The sequence below is a fragment of the Salmo salar genome, chromosome 07, assembly GCF_965601325.2.
Source record: "Salmo salar chromosome 07, fSalSal1, whole genome shotgun sequence".
NCBI lineage: Eukaryota > Metazoa > Chordata > Actinopteri > Salmoniformes > Salmonidae > Salmo > Salmo salar.
In genome coordinates, this window is record NC_138297.1 from 16,600,399 (window position 1) to 16,621,130 (window position 20,732).

The window sequence follows — 20,732 nt, forward strand, 5'->3', positions numbered from 1 at the left end:
TGTGATCTAAGGCAGTGATGGTGCCCGCCCCTTTACCTTCCATCTTCTAAAGGGAGAGAGCAGGAGCCGGGGAGAAACGGGGCCCAGGTGCACCCTGGGATACAGGAGTGTGGGCCACCAACTTAGTGACAGGAGGTGGTGGTGGAGAGGATGGTTCCTCCAATAATGCCATAGCATATTCATCTATCTCTAGCTTACCCTTCTCTCTCCCTTTCACTCTCTCTCTCTTTCACTCTACTTTCCCTCTGACTCTTTGTTCATTTCACTGCCACCCTCTCGCTCTGGCTCTTGATCATCTCTCTCTCTGGCTCTCGATCATCTCTCTCTCTGGCTCTTGATCATCTCTCTCTCTGGCTCTCGATCATCTCTCTCTCTGGCTCTCGATCATCTCTCTCTCTGGCTCTCGATCATCTCTCTCTCTCTGGCTCTCGATCATCTCTCTCTCTCTGGCTCTCGATCATCTCTCTCTCTCTCTCTCTCTCTCTCTCTCTCGATCATCTCTCTCTTTCTCTCTCGATCATCTCTCTCTCTGTCTCTCTTGATCATCTCTCTCTCTCTCTCTCTCTCGATCATCTCTCTCTCTGGCTCTCGATCATCTCTCTCTCTGGCTCTCGATCATCTCTCTCTCTGGCTCTCGATCATCTCTCTCTCTCTGGCTCTCGATCATCTCTCTCTCTCTGGCTCTCGATCATCTCTCTCTCTCTCTCTCTCTCTCTCTCTCTCGATCATCTCTCTCTTTCTCTCTCGATCATCTCTCTCTCTGTCTCTCTTGATCATCTCTCTCTCTCTCTCTCGATCATCTCTCTCTCTCTCTCTCTCATCTCTCTCTCATCTCTCTCTCATCTCTCAACTGGCCAAGGCTCAGAAGATGGAACTTTTCATCCCTTCAATGGCCTGTATGTCTGCGGCCCTTGGATCAAACAGTCAGAGAGACCGGCTCAGAGCCCAGTGTTGTCCCACAGCTACACACAGCTACACCCACAAATCCACAAACACACACATGCATGCACGCACACGCAGTCGGAGGTCCTGTGACGGCAATGCTGCTCAGCCCTGCGAGCCTCAGCACCCACACATACCCACATCCGCCTTGGCCCAGAACAATCGCGCCCCCCCCTACTGAAATGCTAATCCATAGTGCTAATGTGTCCAAATGAACCAGATATTGGTTTACCTCCTCCTATTAGCTGTCTCCCTAACGTATCCAAATCCCACATTGCCCAGAGGTGTCAAATCCACATCAACATTTCTATTCATAGCTCATCTGGAGGAAATTAATTGGGGGTGGAATCATTATAGAATCAGAGGATGATCTTGGAGATATGTGTTATTGCTTACCATTAAGGCCTAATTAAAGATGAGTTAGTTGATCAATATGAAACGGTGTACAGGGACACACTTTGCACTGATACTGTCGATTTGTGATCAGGGATGATGACACTGCATGATCAGATTATCAATCTACAATTAGATGGCTTTAAATCAATCATTCTGCGTTCTGTGACTAAGACACAGCTGCTTAAATTACAACAATGCTCTAATACTTGCTTTCTTTTTGGACTTTTTAGTCCAAACTCCATGAAATCACATTAGTTAACATACAGTACACCTCACTCTCACAAGCTGTGGACAATTTTGTCTTTGAGGAATGAATAATCACATTCATATCTGCAGTCGCAATCCTCCCCCCTATAACAGTGAGCCTGGTTCCTGGCTGTTTGAGTCATCTATTCTGTAGCGGTTGACAGCTCGAGACCACTCCTCAGCCTCAGCCACACGCACACACAGCCTGTCGCCACCAGAGGGAATAAGAGACCACTACCTCAATAACAGAGCTCGGCCATTTTACAATGCTCTATCGGAGGACATGCGTTTCAGAGGAAGCTGTGTAGAATAAAGACGAGTGAAAAACAATGTTGAGGGCATATTCTAGCCTAGCTCTTAGTACATCCAGATGTAGAAGTGTGCGCTTGGCTTATTGTGGCTGGGGTGTGCAGATCACCCTTTCCTAATATTGCTGCTGTTGGTTTCCATACCCAAGGGGCTACAAAAGGCAAGCTGTTTCTAACCCACAACCACAAAGCCATGGAGCCATTGTTTGCACATGGTTAAGCCATTTCTGATAAAAGCTACTAGAGGGAATAGGAATAATGACATTCTTTCCCTGACTCTCTAAATGACCTTGACTAACCTGTACCCCAGCACATTGACTCGGTACCGATACCCCCTAGATATAGCCTTGTTATTGTTATGTACGTTTATTGTGATACTTTTTGATTGATTCAAATATTTATTTTTTACTTTAGTTTATTTAGTAAATATTTTATTAACTCTATTTCTCGAACTGCATTGTTGGATAAGGGCTTGTAAGTAAGCATTTCACAAATGAAATTAGATTGGCTGTATATGCAGCTTGAAATGACATGCTTGTGACAAATGATGGTGAATGGACTATACCATTTCTATGTTCAATCGCACACATCCTACATGTAGCGTTTCCAACCTTGATGTATTTATTATTTTATCTAACGGGTAGTCCATCACAAGCTATCAAGAACCTGATTAATGTATAATGTACATTTATCATCCTCAACCTATTGAATGGGCATTGTCCCCTTGCCATCAAGTGGGCCGACAGTGATATATATATATAGAGAGAGAGAGAGAGCTTTATTGTATCAAGGATTGAGTGAATGGCTTGCCTTCTGTAGTGCATTGGGACTGGGTGGGTTTTGAAGGGTGGATGGTGGGAGGGGTGGATGGTGAGGGGATGATGATGGAGGTGTGGGAAAGGGTGATCCTGACTCGTAGCTCTGTCCCCGGATGGTGGCCCCTAGCAAAATGCTTGGTTGTCTGCAGAATGTACCTTGAAGGATGTAAAATGTTATTATCTCTCTCTCTCTCTCTCTCTTTTCTTCTTCTTTCTCTCCTCTCTCTTTTTTTGATTTGATCTCACCATCTCGCTCTCTCTCCCACCAGATTGTATCAGGATAGACTGTAACCTCAGTAAGTGGTTCTTTGCATTTTTATGACTATATCTATATTTTTCTGCTGATTGTATCAACAGTCTTCTGTTCAATGTGTCCCTTATAAATGTTTTCGCCGTAATGCATTCGAGTCAATCAATCCAATCACATTTATTTTGTGAAGCCCTTTTTACACCAGCCCTTTTTTTAACAAGTGATTGCTATCTCTCTTTGTCATCTTTGCCATTTTTTTGAATCAACCCTCTTTGGTTATACAATACTCTATCTTATCATCTGCGCTATTTATTCTGCCTCTGAGACCACACTAGGATTTTCCTTTTTAATTTCATGATATAATTTTCTTATAAATCCCCTCTTATTTCCTTCCTTTTTTTCTTCTGTCTATTATTTCCCCCCTTTTGTCCTTTTGACTGTTCTTTTCATTCTATTCCACCCTACTCATTTCATTAATGGGATCGTTCCATGAAATGAGTGCCTCCCTTCGATATTTGAAGTAGACCTTGTGCACAACTATAGAATGTTAAAAGCCTGTTATATTAAATGAAGTGCCTTTTAATATAGACCACATGGAAAATTCAATAAATATAATTTTCTATATGAATAAATACTTGCTAAAGTGGCTTCTAGGAACATGTTAACCCATTTAACCCCACGTTTTAACCATCATTGTAAAGCCCCAATTGTTTTATTGCTTTGACAAACTCCTTTCAGAAGACTATTCTTTATTTAATGTGTTTAGTTAATCATTTTAAGGTCAAAAGACCCTTTCCCTCATGTTAACATCAACCCTGTTATGTGAACTGAATTCTCATTTTAATATGGTTAAACTAATATTCTTTTTTTAAGAAACATTGAACATCCAATAGCCAAATCGTAGTGTAAAAGCAGGCGAGCTGGTTCTACTCTTTTTGCCCATTTTCTAGTGTTTGTGGTGGAAAACTGAGTGGATTGAGCCTAACATTTCAACCCTGTTACCCAAGACAATTTAACAATTTAAATGTTTTTGTGAAGCTTGCATTCAATTGCCCCTCCTTGTTGCACACAACAAGCCTATTTTCCCCCTGTCACAAGGGGATTTATGGGTGACTTAAGATGAAGTCATCAACCCTGTTACAGTCAACCCTGTTACGGTCAACCCTGTTACGGTCAACCGTGTTACAGTCAATCCTGTTACTTTATTTGGCGCTTAATAGGCACTTACTATAGTCTTTTCTATTTGTTTTACCTCTTGAGATGGGCAATTTTGTTTTTTATTCATTTGAACATGTGCAATTCATGACCGAATGTTCAAATTAGGTGAAATCAAATAAAAAACATTTTTCACCAAGTTACGCTACTCAAAAGACACCTATTGGTGGAACGACCCAATAGCTTTGTAGACATATCTCTATCATTTCCCTTTCCAATCTACACACTTTCACTTTCTCTGCCCACAGACTCCCACACTGGTGAATTCCCAACTACCATTGGGTGTTCATTTAAGTCAAATGAACAGGGCTGTTTAGTTGATTAGTTTTACATGTGCTGGTGTTGGAATGCATCATGTGAAATCACTATATGTAATGTGAAGTTACTGCCCTCAGTACTGTAAGTCACTCTGGATAAGAGCTTCTGCTAAATGTCTAAAATGTAAATATACAAATGTAGACTCCATTGAGGGCACAGCCCCCTATAGTAGACAGACATACATCATTCATGGGAACAAACAAAAGTATTTCAACGCATGCTGAGAGAACGACAGAAAACTGTCACTATTAACATGTCAACAGACAAGGTAAGTGAAGGCCCCACTATGACTAAGGAGAAACCTGCTGTGTGTGCGAGTGCCTGTCTGTCTGTCTGTCTGTCTGTCTGTCTGTCTGTCTGTCTGTCTGTCTGTCTGTCTGTCTGTCTGTCTGTCTGTCTGTCCGTCATTGAGTGCACAAATGTCTACTTTTTTTATGTGCCAATATCTATATGTATCTATATGTGTATGTGCTACAAGCATTCCACATACGCAGCAATATATAGTGCCTTCATCAAATATTCACATTTTGTTGTGTTACAAAGTGGGATAAAAATGTATCTAATTGTCATTTTTTTGTCAACGATCTACAAAAAATACTCTCCATTCCGTAATTTTTTTATCCTGAAAAACTCCCCAGTACTTAACGATTACAAGCATACCCATAACACGATGCAGCCAGCACTATGATTGAAAATATGGAGATTGTTGGATTGTGTTGGATTGGATTTGCCCCAAACATAACACTTTGTATTGAGGACTAAAAGTTAATTGCTTTGCGACATTTTTTGCATTATGACTTTAGTACATGGTGCAAAACAGGATGCATGTTTTGGAAAATGCTTTGCTTTAAAAATGTAACGAGTACTTTTGGGTGTCAGGGAAAATGTTTGGAGTAAAAAGTCCAGAATTTTCCTTAGGAATGTAGTGAAGTAAAAGTTTTCCAAAATATGAATAGTAAAGTAAAGTACAGATACCCTAAAAATTGAGTTTTACTTATGTACTTTACACCACTGCTGAGCAGATTCCTTCCTCTCCAGCAACTGAGTTAAGATGGATGCATGTATCTTTACAGTGACTGGTTGTGTTGATACACCACCCACAGTGTAATTAATAACTTCACCATGCTCAAGGGGATATTCAATGTCTGCTTTAAAATAAAATACAACCAACTGTACCAATAGGTGCCCTTCTTTGAAAGGCATTAGAAAACCTCCCTGGTCTTTGTGGTTGAATCTGTGTTTGAAATTCACTGCTCGACTGAAGGATCTTACAATTATCTGTATGTGTGGGGTACAGAGATTAGTTAGTCAATAAAAATAATGTTTAACACTATTATTGAACACAGAGTGAGTTCATGCAACGTATTGTGACTTGTTAAGCAATTTTTTTACTCCTGAACTTAAATAGGCTTGCCATAACTAAGGGATTGAATACTTATTGACTCAATACATTTCAGCTTTAGATTTTTTTATTAATGTGTAACATTGTGCGGTATTGTGTGTAGGCCAGTGACAAAAAAATGTGCAATTGAATTCAGGCTGTAACACCAACAAAATGTGTAAAAGTCAAAGGGAGTGAATACTTTCTGAAGGCCCTGTATTCATGCCATCTCCACCAGCATACTGAAAGAGTCATAAGATGATGAATAGCCTCATTCTCTCTATTGCTGCTGGCATGACTCACTTTGAAATAATGGGATGGTTTGAACTAAACATACTGCAACCAAGCCAACACTAGATGTCATGATAACACATGGAAAAGTCTTTGTCTCTGGAAAAGAGAAGGATTTAGGAGGATTATTTTTCTCCAGCAGAGGGCATACACACAGACATCTCTTGATCAACAAGCGAATGGCCTATTTTCCGCTGCATTGTGTTTCTGAGTGGGAGGTACAGTACAGTAGTTTGAGGGAATTCTCCTGGTTATTTTCCCTCAGACGATGAAAGAAGTGGATTAGCCTGTGGAAACTCAACTTGTTCTACTTAGCTCAGACTCAGTCATAGATCTGCTATACATTTACACAGACAGCCCAATTATTATCTTTTGCCCAATTATTGGCAAAAACGATGATCTAACTGGTCAAAAGAACAATTAGTGGAAAACATTTTTTGAATTGGGCTGCATATGTAAATGCAGCCATGCTCCAATAACAGGCCCCTCAAATTCAAATCTGGACCTCGAAGCCAGTTTCACTGCTTATTTAAATTCTTCCCCTCTAATCTGGGACTGATTTAGACCTGGGACATCAGGTGGGTGCAATTCATTATCAGGTAGACTGAAAAGCAGCAGTAGTCCAGACCTCGTAGGGTAACATTTGAATACCCATGATTTAGCCTATATGCCAATATATCCTTCTTCCCTTAGTTATATCCAGTAACCCACTGATAGGCTGCATCCCAAATGACACCGTGTTCCCTATACAGCACTTTTGACAAGAACCCTAAATGGAATTTGATGCCATTTAGGGTTAAATCTAATTTTATTGGTCGCATACACATGTTTAGCAGATGTTATTGCGGGTGTAGCGAAAAACTTGTGTTCCTGCAGACATAATGGCAATTATTCCCTATGTGAATTGGGGTGAGATTCTTCCCTACACTGTAAGTGATATCCTGTAACCCAATGGGCGTGTTTTGCGAGGAAGTGAATCAGAGTTGGCCAGCCAGGTTAGTTTGGTCGTGTAAGTGATGTATCAATATGGAGGGTGATATTTAACCACCTAACAGCACCTCCCACTCTGCAATGAGATGTGTTGTGACATATGGTGAGCAATGTGGCTCTCTCAAGACCCTTCTGTTAATGTCACGCCCTTTGTCCCATCCACTTGCACACACACGATCCAAGGCACACACATATTTGCGCATGCAGTAGAGTATAGGCTCATAAGCACACACACACACACACACACACACACACACACACACACACACACACTTATAAACTGGGTGGTTCGAGCCCTGAATATCAGACCGTATACCACGGGTATGACAAAACATGTATTTTTACAGCTCTAATTACGTTGGTAACCAGTTTATAATAGCAATAAGGCACCTCGGGGGTTTGTGCTATATATGACCAATATATACCACACACCCCTTTGTGTCGTATTGCTTAAATATAGGTATACAACTTACTGTATACACATGTAAGTGGTACATATGTATAAAGATTCATATGTTGTATGTGTCATAACATTTTTATCTATTGGGTCCTTATCGAGAGCAACACTTAACAAGACATCATGTACTATAATTGTGACGCTGTATAAAATCAGTTATGATAGTAGTCCACACTACAGTAGAGTTCATTGCATGTTTGGACATGTATTGACATCGCCATGTATAATAGTCTCCTTTCACCCAATGCTCCGATGAAATTAAATCATCTTCTAAGGCAATTTAATGCTTGAGTGGCGGTCAGAGCTTTAATTCAATGATCTTTTCATACCCAGACTATCTTCTGGGCCAAATTCATTCCAAGCAGCCAACTGTTGAGGGGATGACATGTATTAGGACTCTTGTCTTAATTTCTGCACCCATTTCAATGAGCTGCATTCTTTATGAAATGAACGTAATAGCTAGAATTATGTCAGCGATGTTTGTTTGATTTTTGATGATAAACTTTGGTTAAATGACAACTGGTTAGGACAGTTGTAATGTGTCCTATGAAACGTCCTGTGTTACTGGATATGCAACGTGCACACAGACAGAGAAGACACTTCATAGGATAGCTACACTCAGGAACTGAGGATATGACATCACAACATTACCGAGGCACGTTTTGAAGATTGGAAAAGCATGTTCGCAAATATCCATGTGTCCTCCGCATACGTGTTCTCATTTCATTTTTACACATTTTCCGGCTCGCTGCATGTTTAAATCAGAAATGAACCAAATACCTCTTCAAATGTTAAACAGAAATGACCTAATAAAGTAGAGCTTTGAAGCACATCAACTTCAAAGGACTACATAATCAGCGTATTTTCCTAACTAGAGCTGAAACGGAATGAGCGTGAGCGTGTGTACATGCATGTGGTTACATAGCCTATCAGTGGACGTTTTTCAAAACGCCCTTTCCAAGTCTGTCGAAAGCTACCCCAATAGTAAGGGAAAACTAGTCTGCGGTGAAATTACAATTCATCAATATTGCTTATGTTCCTTTGTCAAAAACCACCAAAGTGAACAAAATATGTGCCCAGTTTTCCACAAGGGTAATACGTAGACTGAAAGGCCAGTCTGAAAGGGTACCAGTCAGTATAATGGAGCATAAGGTTGACTGTGACCTTACAATTAGAGGGAGATTACATTTTTGGGAGTGCACTGAGTGTACCCGCCTCAGTGTTTCGCCAGTCTGGAAGTTTCTTCTGCTCTCTCTGTCAGACCCATTACTTCACACTATTCACCCAAAATAGAGAGCAACGTAGAGAAAGAGGAGAGCTGGAGGAGAGAAGACAAATAGACCAACAGTAGCTCAGAGATACAGAATGAGGTGTGAGGACTGAAGCAGAGAAATGACAACAGATGAGAGAGAGAAATAGAGGGAGAGAGAAATAGAGAGAAAGAGTGACAGAGGGAGAGATAGAGGGAGAGACAGTGTGTCACATACTAAAAGACAGAAAAAGGTGCTGGTGGTGGAACTAAAAGTGACGATAATTTAAGGAGGGTGGCACGACGCCCATGGAGTATCTCTCCCCTTGACTTATGGCACCAGGGCACCCTGCCCACCAGTCCTGCATGGTGCCACCCTGCCCACCAGTCCTGCATGGTGCCACCCTGCCCACCAGTCCTGCATGGTGCCACCCTGCCCACCAGCCCTGCATGGTGCCACCCAGCTCACCAGCCCTGCATGGTGCCACCCTGCCCACCAGCCCTGCATGGTGCCACCCAGCCCACCAGCCTTGCATGGTGCCACCCTGCCCACCAGCCCTGCATGGTGCCACCCAGCCCACCAGCCTTGCATTGTGCCACCCTGCCCACCAGCCCTGTATGGTGCCACAGAAGATTCCTTACCTGTCCCCATGTCGTACCATTTTTCACTACCCTAATGGCTTGGTAAGATGGTATACAACTCATCTTCTTGGGTGTGTCAATACTCATCCATGGCTTCCTTTCCATGTATACTTTTAACACAAACAAGTGAAAGGATTTAATAGGCTTTCAACATATGTGACTGGCCATTTTAGGCCATGCCAGATCAGTGATCATGGAGATGAAAACACAAGGAATGGAAGCCACTTAACAGCAATGAGATGCACCCCTCGTCTCTTAGTATTCAACTTGCATGGTGATATGGCAGCCCATTCAACCCAATAGGCTGACAGAGAGACAGGTTAAATATAGGCTTGTTATGGGAGGTGTAATGAGAGGAGCAATAGCACATTGATGCTGTCTGGGTTCATACTCCCTTAGCAGAATGATGGGGTCTCCCAGGGCAACGCTGCTGTTGCATACTGGGTGACGTGGTCCAAATCAACTAAATCCACCAGGAGAGGGAGAGAGAGATGAAGAGAGAGGGAGCTGAAGAGATAGAAAGAGGAAGTTAGAGAGATGAAACGATAGAAAGAGGAAGATAGAGAGATGAAACGATAGAAAGAGGAAGATGGGGAGGGAGATTAATTAGATGAAGGAGAGAGGTGAAAGAGAGCGAGAGATTCATTTCTCACCTCCTTCACTATTAAGATCAATCGCTCTTCCACTGGACATCTCCCCTCCCTTCATTGCTAGGCTAGATAACAACAGATTTGATCTCATCATGCATGCGAACAGGCACCACACACCTTACAGTGAAGGTGCAGGTGTTAGAGAAGCAGTCTGATAACAACCCACCTGGCCCTCCTCTCTGTCCCTTATCGTGATAATTGGCCTACAGGGTCATGGATAATGGATAATCATGGCTGGGGGTCACACTCTATGTGGCCGCCTCTCCCATCCCCCTCCCTTGCATCCCCTGGCAAATCAGGCCATGTTTTGGCTGCTGGGGTTGTTTTGCTGTGGTGGCAGGATGCGACAGTGTCCTCAACTGACTGCCAGCCTAGCCTACTTTCCCCAAGATGGAGAGATGAGAGAGGAGAAAAGGTCTGCTCTGTTTTCAATATGGAAATAGATGAGAGGGAAGAGGGTGAGATGGAGATACAGAGAGAGAGAGAGGTATTTTCTGTGAGGATGGGGATCTGAGAGGATGGAGCAAGGGAGAGAGTAGGGTAGAGCGAGAGGTGGTGGAGAGAGGGGGGTAAAGAGAGGGGGGTAGAAAGAGGGGGTAGAGAGAGAGGGTAGAAAGAAAGCAAAACAGAAGAAGAGGGGGAGAGAGGGGGAATGGACAGAGAGAAATTGAGAGCGTGAGAAAACAGAGTGAGAGCCGGAGAGCATCTTGTCTGGCTGTCTTCTTGTGTTTTAATCACCACTCTCTGTTGTTCATCACATCTTTCATCTCAGTGGTTGCGCTAGCTGTTAGCAGACTGGCGCCATTACAACTGGCTGGCACACACACCCTTCATTAGATCTGAGATGGGCCCCGCTCTCCTTGGATATCATAGTAAATATGATATCATAGGCTAAGGAGACAAATACGATCAATGTCAAAGACAGCCTGATCCCCATATCTGGGAAGAAGCAGAGCCAAGTGATCATCTCATGCTATAGAAACCACTTCTCAACCATTTCAGCAGTATATCACAACAAAGCCTTCTATTGCTGTAGTACTGAAACAGAGAGAGACATGCCCAGATGGGTTGCAAGTCTGTCCATTGCACATCATAGAATGTCCATCACCATCCACCCTCTTAACAAATGTTATTCACCAGATGATGAAACAAGTCAATAGCATTTTTATTGTCCCCTCCATAACAATATGGACCCTGTTTAATGGCTAGCACCGTATTCACGAGAATAGGGCTTATTTACAAGTTCAGCATGCTATCCCCCACAGCTTTGCCCAAAAATGGTTTCCAATTTAAATGGTGCTGGGGTTCATTTTTAACCAAGCCATTCCACAATCTGAAAGTCAATGAGGTAGGTTAATAACACAGTTCATGGTCATGAATCATGAAAATGTTCCCAGGGTCTTTAAATAAGCTGTTAGTTGCATAGCCCTGCTACCTCCATGAATTCAATTTAAGGCCTGTACAAAAAGAAAGGGCTACGGTGTGCATGCAGTCATTTGAGCTATTGGGTATGGAAATAGGTTAGATGAATACTGAATGTGTAGCGGGTTCAGTGGAAAACATTTGTATCTCAGAGAAAGAATTTACATACTGTAGTAGAACAAATAGTAATACAAAATCCATATCTGAATATCCTGTACATCGTTCAAATCTTAAAGAAATCTCTATATTTTGATGAACGACACCAATGGACATTTGGATAATGATGTCGGTGTGCAGATTTGCTTCCATTAGCTAGGTAGTTCTTTGTATGTAGGTTGAGTCAGTCATCACTATCTCTCTCTCTCTCTCTCTCTCGCTCTCTCTACCTGTCCCTCTACCTCTCTCTCTCTCTCTCTCTCCCATCTCTCTCCTTGTCCCTCTCCACCACCACCTTTCTGTCTTCTGTATGTGACACACTGTCTCTCCCTCTCTCACCCTCTCCCTCCCTCCCCCTCTCTCCCTCTCTCACTCTTTCTCCCTCTCTCTCCCTCTCTCACTATCGCTCCCTCCCTCTTTCTCTCTCTCTCTCACTAAAAGACACCGTACACTTCCTTATTCAGTACAGTATTTACTCCAGAAACTAGCTTCTCATAGATACATTGTAATGCCTTGCTGTGAGATGTTAGCTGTTAGCCTGTCCTCCTGCTGTCTGAACAGGGGATGAGTAATCAACTGTGAAGGTTGTTGTGGAACAAACAGCCATTAACCTATGACATCAATGGCCATGATTAGCTCGCCGGGACTGGACACATGGAGGGAGGGAGGGTGTTGGGGTTGTGTGTGTGTGTGTGTGTGTGTGTGTGTGTGTGTGTGTGTGTGTGTGTGTGTGTGTGTGTGGTGTGTGTGTGTGTGTGTGTGTGTGTGTGTGTGTGTGTGTGTGTGTGTGTGTGTGTGTGTGTGTGTGTGTGGCCTGCCCTGCTTATGCCCCCAGTTGGTGTGGCCTGCCCTGCCTATGCCCCCAGTTGGTGTGGCCTGCCCTGCTTATGCCTCCAGTTGCCCTGCTTATGCCCCCAGTTGGTATTGCCTGCCCTGCTTATGCCCCCAGTTGGTGTGGCCTGCCCTGCTTATGCCCCCAGTTGGTATGGCCTGCCCTGCTTATGCCCCCAGTTGGTGTGGCCTGCCCTGCTTATGCCCCCAGTTGGTATGGCCTGCCCTGCTTATGCCCCCAGTTGGTGTGGCCTGCCCTGCTTATGCCCCCAGTTGGTGTGGCCTGCCCTGCTTATGCCCCCAGTTGGTATGGCCTGCCCTGCTTATGCCCCCAGTTGGTGTGGCCTGCCCTGCTTATGCCCCCAGTTGGTGTGGCCTGCCCTGCCTATGCCCCCAGTTTGTATGGCCTGCCCTGCTTATGCCCCCAGTTGGTGTGGCCTGCCCTGCTTATGCCCCCAGTTGGTATGGCCTGCCCTGCTTATGCCCCCAGTTGGTGTGGCCTGCCCTGCTTATGCCCCCAGTTGGTGTGGCCTGCCCTGCTTATGCCCCCAGTTGGTGTGGCCTGCCCTGCTTATGCCCCCAGTTGGTGTGGCCTGCCCTGCTTATGCCCCCAGTTGGTATGGCCTGCCCTGCTTATGCCCCCAGTTGGTATGGCCTGCCCTGCTTATTCCCCCAGTTGGTATGACCTGCCCTGCTTATGCCACCAGTTGGCGTGGCCTGCCCTGCTTATGCCCCCAGTTGGTGTGGCATGCCCTGCTTATGCCCCCAATTGGTGTGGCATGCCCGTTGTGTCAGCTGGTTTGATGCCATCCTGAATTTACCTATGTGCTCCATAGCAGGCTGGCACAGTAACCCTCAGGGGGGCAAAGTCATAGAATCATAGGAACATGAGACATCAGACTATGTGGCGTGAGGTCAGGCGGCATGGCAGAGTGTAGCAGTGTCTAAAGCCATTGCATTCCAAGCAATGTAAAGACTAATCAAACATGATGATCATATATGGACAATATAAGGGGGCTACACCCCTAAACATATGGAGTTTTTACAAATACTCGTAGAGGCAGAGTAGAACACAAGTTTCAAATGTGTTCAAGCCAAAAGACTGTGGAGAAGTCATGAGCAAAAACAGCTATTGGAGAGTCTTGCATGAGGGAGGGAGGAGTAAGTTGGCACTGCTCAGGATGACTATGTGAGAGAGTGTTGAGAAAGACAGAAGCGGATGGAGGGATGGTCCTCCTCCTTCACAAACAACATGGGAAGGATGCCAGAGAGAACAGATGGCAGAGAAGAGCGGGGGCACAGGGATGGCGCAGAGACTGGTGGCTTCATGCTACACACACACACACACACACACACACACACACACACACACACACACACACACACACACACACACACACACACACACACACACACAACACACACACACACACACACACACACACACACACACACACACACACACACACACATAAACACTCATGTAACCAATTGTACAACCCCCCGCCCCACACACACACCCACGCATGAGCCTGTGAGCTACCCCGTGGAGTGTTTTCCCATGCCACATCCTGGGAGTGGAGCAGTCTGTAGGGAAAGCCGTATTGCTGAATCGACATCTCTGACTGAGTCTTCCTCTCTGTGCCAGGGACCTGGTGTCACGTCGGTATAAAGGGATCGGGAGACAGGCGCAGGAATACGTGATCGGTTTTTTAAAATTTACCCAAATTACAGCGTGCCATGTAAAGGCACAGGGATCAAAGATCAAACAAACACGTATACAAAACACAGGGTTGAAACCCAAACAAAAGTACCTTGAATAAATACACCGGGACGAGACCCGTAACATACACGCACACAATGACTCTACACGGGACGAGACCCGTAATCATCTGCCCAATACATGCAGCACGAAAGCCACAACAACACAGCACAGGAACTCACACGACAAACGTACATTGGAACAATAATCGACAGCCCAATAGAAACCAAAGGGCACATTTAAACAATTACAATCAGGGAAATGGGGACCAGGTGTGCGTAATGCGACAGTAGTGGTTTTGCAGACATTTCTGTACTATTTGCGACAGTGTTTTCTTGTGTATAATACTGTAGTATTTAGTATAGTATTCTACAGTATACTACAACATTCTATAACAAGTACTACACATGATCAAGGGATACTACAGTGTGCAGTATAGTGTACTACAGTTTACTACAGAATTCTATAGTAAGTACAGTAGTATTCTATAGTAAACTGTAGTATTTGTTTGTGTGGGCACCCACACAACACATGTACACACAGCAGGCATACACCCAGTCTCAGACTAAGGTACAGTGCATGTACACACCTACAGTACAGTACACAGACCTACAACTGAAGTCACTGAAGGCACTTTAGCATAATGCTGTTGACAGGCTACTTCCTGTTAGCCTCTTCACCCCAGTCTACTGTGTGGCACTTGGTCCCTGGGGTGGCTTTTCAGTGGTGGCAAAGTGGCCTCCGTATCTACTCTGTTTGTGGACTATGTGGTCAAGCTCTGACCATGTGTGTGTGTGTGTGTGTGTGTGTGTGTGTGTGTGTGTGTGTGTGTGTGTGTGTGTTAAAGTGAGATAGATGGAGAGAGATGTGATAAAAGGCGCACGTGTGTTCATTTTTTGAAGGTGTTTTCTCATCCAATATGTGCAGTGCAGTGTTATTATTTTCAGATGGAGACATTGCAGGGAACCATTATCTTACTGTGCAAGATCCATGAAAAATAACATCTACACACACACGCACACACACGTATACACACACACACACACACACACACACACACACACACACACACACACACACACTCCTCTCCACTTTGATCACGCCACCTGTCTATCTCGGGAGTAAAGCAGACACCTATAGATGGAGAGTTGCATTAGCTAGTCTCTCTCCTCCCCTCCTCTATCATTTGATTCCTCACCGTGCCTTGGCTGTAAGGTTCACCCCCAGTCAGCAGATATTAGCAGTCGTTTTCCACACAGCGCTGAAAACACAGGATCAAAATCCATAGCTGTCATCCAGGATCTACACTCATCTGCCCTCTCTCTCTCTCTGTCTTTCTCTCTTTCTCTCTCTCTTTATCTCTCTGTCTCTCTCACTCTCTCCTTCTGCTTCTGTCTTTCTTTCTTTCTTTCTTTCTTTCTTTGTCTCTCTCTATCTGTCTTTGTTTTTCTCTCTCTCTCTCTCTCTCTCACACACACACACACACACACACACACACACACACACACACACACACACACACACACACACACACACACACACACACACACACACACACACACACTGACTGTGCAACGGGTCCTGAGCGTCGGCATCCTCCGTCCATCCTCAAAGGGGGGCTGCTGAGCTGAGAATGGAGAGAATGAGGGAATAAAGAGGGAGAGGGAGGGAAAAGAGGAGGGAGAATTTGTCTGAAGCCCATTTTAATTAGTGGATGCAGGCCCAATGCTGTTTCTCTCCCTGCGAGGCCACGCGGGGCTGTACTGCTGAATCGCCACCTCAATGTCCAGCTAGGTCCTCATTATTATTCCCTCTTGTATGGATTTTGAGTCAGGCAATCTCTATGGGCTACTGTAGGCTATATTCTACTAACTATAAAGATGAAAGTTTGAAATTATGAAATAGGCAATTAGAAAGACATATGACCTCTAGTTGCTTTGTTAAGCAGTAGAAACAGATTGGGATCACCAAAATCCCTCCTTATATGTTTATGTAATCTTTTAAACAAATGTATGAATCCATCACTATTCAAAAGTTATCATTAATAGTCTAGCATAAAATGTATAAAAACCATACATGAAAACAAAATAGCTTCAGAAATGCCTCAAACCATGGAGTCTCTGCCATGCAAAGCAGTAGACAGCGTCTCAATGGTTAAACATAATCTCAAAGATGCGACCCTCCAACCCCTTGACTCAGTGACACAGACTTACATCCCCTGCAGTGGCCTCTGACCTTCGGCTCCATAATTTACACATGCTTTAGCGACCCAATGGAACACATTTCTCTCACCCCATGGAGTCATGACGCACTTGTGACACTATCGCACCACAGCCCCTGAGGGCGTGGCCCTGTCTTCTTGCAGCGCTGATAGCTCCTGAACTCTCTTTCTCTTGGAGGCTGGCTGTTTCTCCCCGAGGCGGGCCACAATGCTTTGCCGCGGCCCAATTAGACTCCCAGCCATGTCAGGATTCCTCTCGGTTAACGATGCCATGGTGCCGCCTGTGCGTGATTAGCCGCGGCCGTGCCACGCGACAGCCTAGTTTCTCATCTCATCTCTTGTGAGACGAGACTGAGACTCAGAGGAGACGTTGGTACGGGAAGATCTCTGTAGACTCTCAGGTCCACTGTTTCGAAGGTGTTGTGGCTGACGAATGGTTCTACGTGTTGGGGAGAAACAGTGGCTTTTGGGTCCAGTTGAGTTGGTCAAAGTACACCCATATCTCCGTACCCTAGGGGTCGGAGCCAAAATGGAGAGCTTTACTTCTCCTAGCCAGTCTCTTAACCCTGAGTTAACTTGTGGGAATGGTGCACTGCACTGCAATACATAGCCGCTGATTAAATGGGTGCTTTCATCGATTAGTGTGCATTAATCAACGGTATTTGCATAGAAATACTGTGATAATTGATTAATCAACTGTTGTTAATTGGGAAAAAGCTGGTGAATGTAACACATCTCATCCATCCTGCTGACGGGTGCTCCACTCAGTAAATGACGTCCACATTAAACCAGATGGCTAAAACAGGAGCTTCCAATACCGACCAAAACACCAAACTTTATACCGTCCACCTTGAGGACAGACAATATGGGGGAGGGAGTGGTGGAGTGTGAGATAGATAGAGAATTCATGTGAGAAAAAGTGAGAGAACAGAGAATGAACGAGAGAACAAGTGAGAGAACGACCTCTGTTTATATGATCAGAGGTCGTTCTCCCATTGATCTCGGTGACAAAGGGAGAGCGACAGAAAGAGAAAGTGGATTCGCCATTAAAAAGGAATTCCATTTTAATACCACTGCTCTTATTAATGATTTGCCTTGTTTCTACGGAGATGAGTGAGGCTGGCTGACACGGCAGAAATGAGGTTTACAGCCTCATTTAGCCCTAAGCCCTCTTCCCCTAGCCTGTTTGCTGTCTTCATTACCTGGGCATTAGAAGATGGTCAATCGTCAGCATTAAGCAGCCTGCCAGTTAGGCGTACAGGTAGTAGAGCTATAGCAATAGCAATATGTGGATTGAAGTGCCCATTAGCTATTAACTAGCTAGCTACTTTAGCAAAAATCAGCCTGTCAGTTGGGTAAGCAGCATGTGGTAGAGCCATAGCATTATGGGGATTGAAGTACCCATTAGCTGCTAGCTAGCTGCAGTAGGGTTACTGTGTATTAGCTTCAAGCTAATATGACCCATTGCATTGTTATCTGCCCCCAAACCTCTTGCTGGTGTTCTCCCGAGTAGCAGGCACGATGAGACCTTCATTGTTATGGCCTGCTGTTTTGGCCTGATGTGTCCTCTGTGCTCCTTAGCGTTAGCCCCATGCTCTCTTCTGGCCTCTTGTGCTCCTTAGCGTTAGCCCCATGCTCTCTTCTGGCCTCTTGTGCTCCTTAGCGTTAGCCCCATGCTCTCTTCTGGCCTCTTGTGCTCCTTAGCGTTAGCCCCCATGCCTTTTTCTGGCCTCTTGTGCTCCTTAGTGTTAGCCCTCATGCCTTCTTCTGACTTCCTGTGCTCCTTAGCATTAGCCCCCATACTCTCTTCTGGCCTCATGTGCCCCTTAGCGTTAGCCCCCATGCTCTCTTCTGGCCTCTTGTGCTCCTTAAAGTTAGCCCCTTCTGGCCTCTTGTGGCTGGGGCAGATAAATAGCACATGCACTATATCCCAGAGGAACAATTTTCCATGGATTATGCCTGCTCTGCAGGCTCCGAAAGTGTTCCAGTGGTACATCAAAATCTATTGTCCCTTCGTTCTCTCTCTCTCACTCTCTCCCGTTCTCTCGTTCATAAGCTCTCTCTCAAGCAGTTTATCTTAAACTCGTTCTCCTGTTCTCTCTCTCTGCAGTAGGGGACTTTGCCTCATATTTACTTTTCAAATTGTGTGATTAAACGTCTCTCTATCCAATTTTGTTGCTTCAGACAAAAAGCCAGGGAGAAAGGTAACAACAGTTAATGGGAAAACGGTTATCCTGTTTGTGTTTGTGTGTGCGTGCGTGCGTGCGTGCGTGTATGCGCGTGTCGTGTGTGTTTGCGCATATGGGCTATCAATTGATAAAAACCTTTTTTCCCTCAAAACTAAATAATTTCACACACAACTGGGGGGGACAATCTCATTCCACCAAGCCACACTCCATTATCCACCAGGCACCTGCAGCCACCACGCATCGCCAGTCGCAAAAATAAACAGACAGATTTGTAATATTGGATTTTCTTCTTGCATAAACAAAACATCAGGCCTTAACAGTGTTGGATGGCCACTGCTTGTTTTGTTGTTTTCCAACCATACCAAATGTGCACTTTAACCAGTTGTTGCACAGTGGTAGTCAGGATATCGTACAGTAGCCTGCAGTAGGTCTTCAATGGAAGTGACTGGCTTCCTCGGGGCACTGTACTATTTCAGGGCTGGTTCCACCGGGCAGTGGAGTGGAAGAATCCCTCATTATGACTTTGTTTACAGACCCATTATTTTCCCTACTAATCACTGTTCTCTTTGCCTCGGTGATTGCCATCATGACATACTGCGAGTTGACCGTCGTCAGGGTTAACCTTTTGTTTCAGCCTCTTTGGCTACTGTATTGCATAGTCTAATTATTTAATTTCCTCTTCCTGTTGGTTAGTTTTTAATGTATTGCCCTTTTAGTAAAAGGAATTATCCTGCTTTGAATGTGCAAACATAGAGCCCTTCGCTGCAACTGTTAGCACTAGCACAATTAGCCGTCGTCACGACATCGCTCATTCAAAACATAATAAGCATAATACACCTCAAGGACAGACTGATTCAGTTTTGCTGACCATCACTATTTTACTCTGTCACTCACTCACTCATTCCCTGCTACACTTGATATAATTGGTCCGTGTCATTGGAAAAACTATAAATAGGGCCGGGCCCAATTGGTGAGAGAGAGAGAGGAAAGAAGCCACTACAGTAAATATGTCTTTAATAATCATTTTTCCCACCGCCATATGTTGGTTGCTTCAAACTGCCATCTCCTGTGGCAGTGGAGGCGAGACGGTGACAAGAGGAGAGGGGGGGTGAGAGGAGAGGAGAGGGGGAGTGAGAGGAGAGGGGGAGTAAGAGAAGAGGAGAGGGGGAGTAAGAGAAGAGGAGAGAGATGAGAGGGGGAGTGAGGGGAGGGGGAGTGAGAGGAGAGGAGGAGTGAGAGGGGAGGAGAGGAGGAGTGAGGGGGGAGGAGAGGGGGAGTGAGAGGAGAGGAGGAGTGAGAGGGGAGGACGAGGAGGAGTGAGATGAGAGGAGGAGTGAGATGAGAGGGGGAGTGAGATGAGAGGGGGAGTGAGAGGGGAGGAGAGGGGGAGTGAGAATAGAGGGGGAGTGAGAGGGGAGGAGAGGGGGAGTAAGAGAATAGGAGAGGCGAGGAGAGGGGGAGTGAGAGGAGAGGAGGAGTGAGAGGGGAGGAGAGGTGAGGAGAGGAGAGGGGGAGTGAGAAGAGAGGGGTAGTGAGAGGAGAGGCGGAGTGAGTCGTATTATACTAGAGGGGAAGTGAGATGAGGGGAGATGGGGATTCAATGCAGCTGAGCCACCTCATCCTCAGTCTGATCTACACTTACTCTACTCAGTCTGGCAAAGACTCATATGGCAATTACACAGCTCCACTAGTCCTACAGGCGATAGCTATAAATAGTTCTACCTCTCATCTCTGCTGTCCATGACCATATCTTCACTTTACCATGAAAGGCTTGTTCAATAAGAAGCACTGCAACACCTAGCTTCCCTCCAGCTTTGTCTTTGATGGCATCCTGCTGTTACTATATGATTGTAAGGTGGGTTGTCTGTTTATGAGTCTTTCTTCCTGGGTTAGAGGTTTTTATGTGACAGACATGACAGAAATGACAGACATGAAAGACATGACAGACATGACAGACATGAAGGACATGGAGGACATGACAGACATGGAAGACATGAC

At 44.9% G+C, this 20,732-nt stretch overlaps 1 protein-coding gene across 9 annotated transcripts in view; it reads left to right on the top strand.

Annotated features, from left to right (window-relative positions):
- LOC106608688 (neurexin-2) overlaps positions 1–20,732 on the top strand; it is a 1,074,993-nt gene that overhangs the window by 564,240 nt on the left and 490,021 nt on the right. For 6 of the 9 annotated variants that reach the window (XM_045721574.2, XM_045721570.2, XM_045721571.2 and 3 more), the window contains one exon: positions 2,980–3,006. The exons of the other annotated variants lie outside the window; for them this stretch is intronic. In XM_045721574.2, the coding sequence (XP_045577530.1) occupies positions 2,980–3,006 (27 nt within the window). The remainder of the gene's footprint in view (positions 1–2,979; positions 3,007–20,732) is intronic. 9 annotated transcript variants of the gene reach the window in all.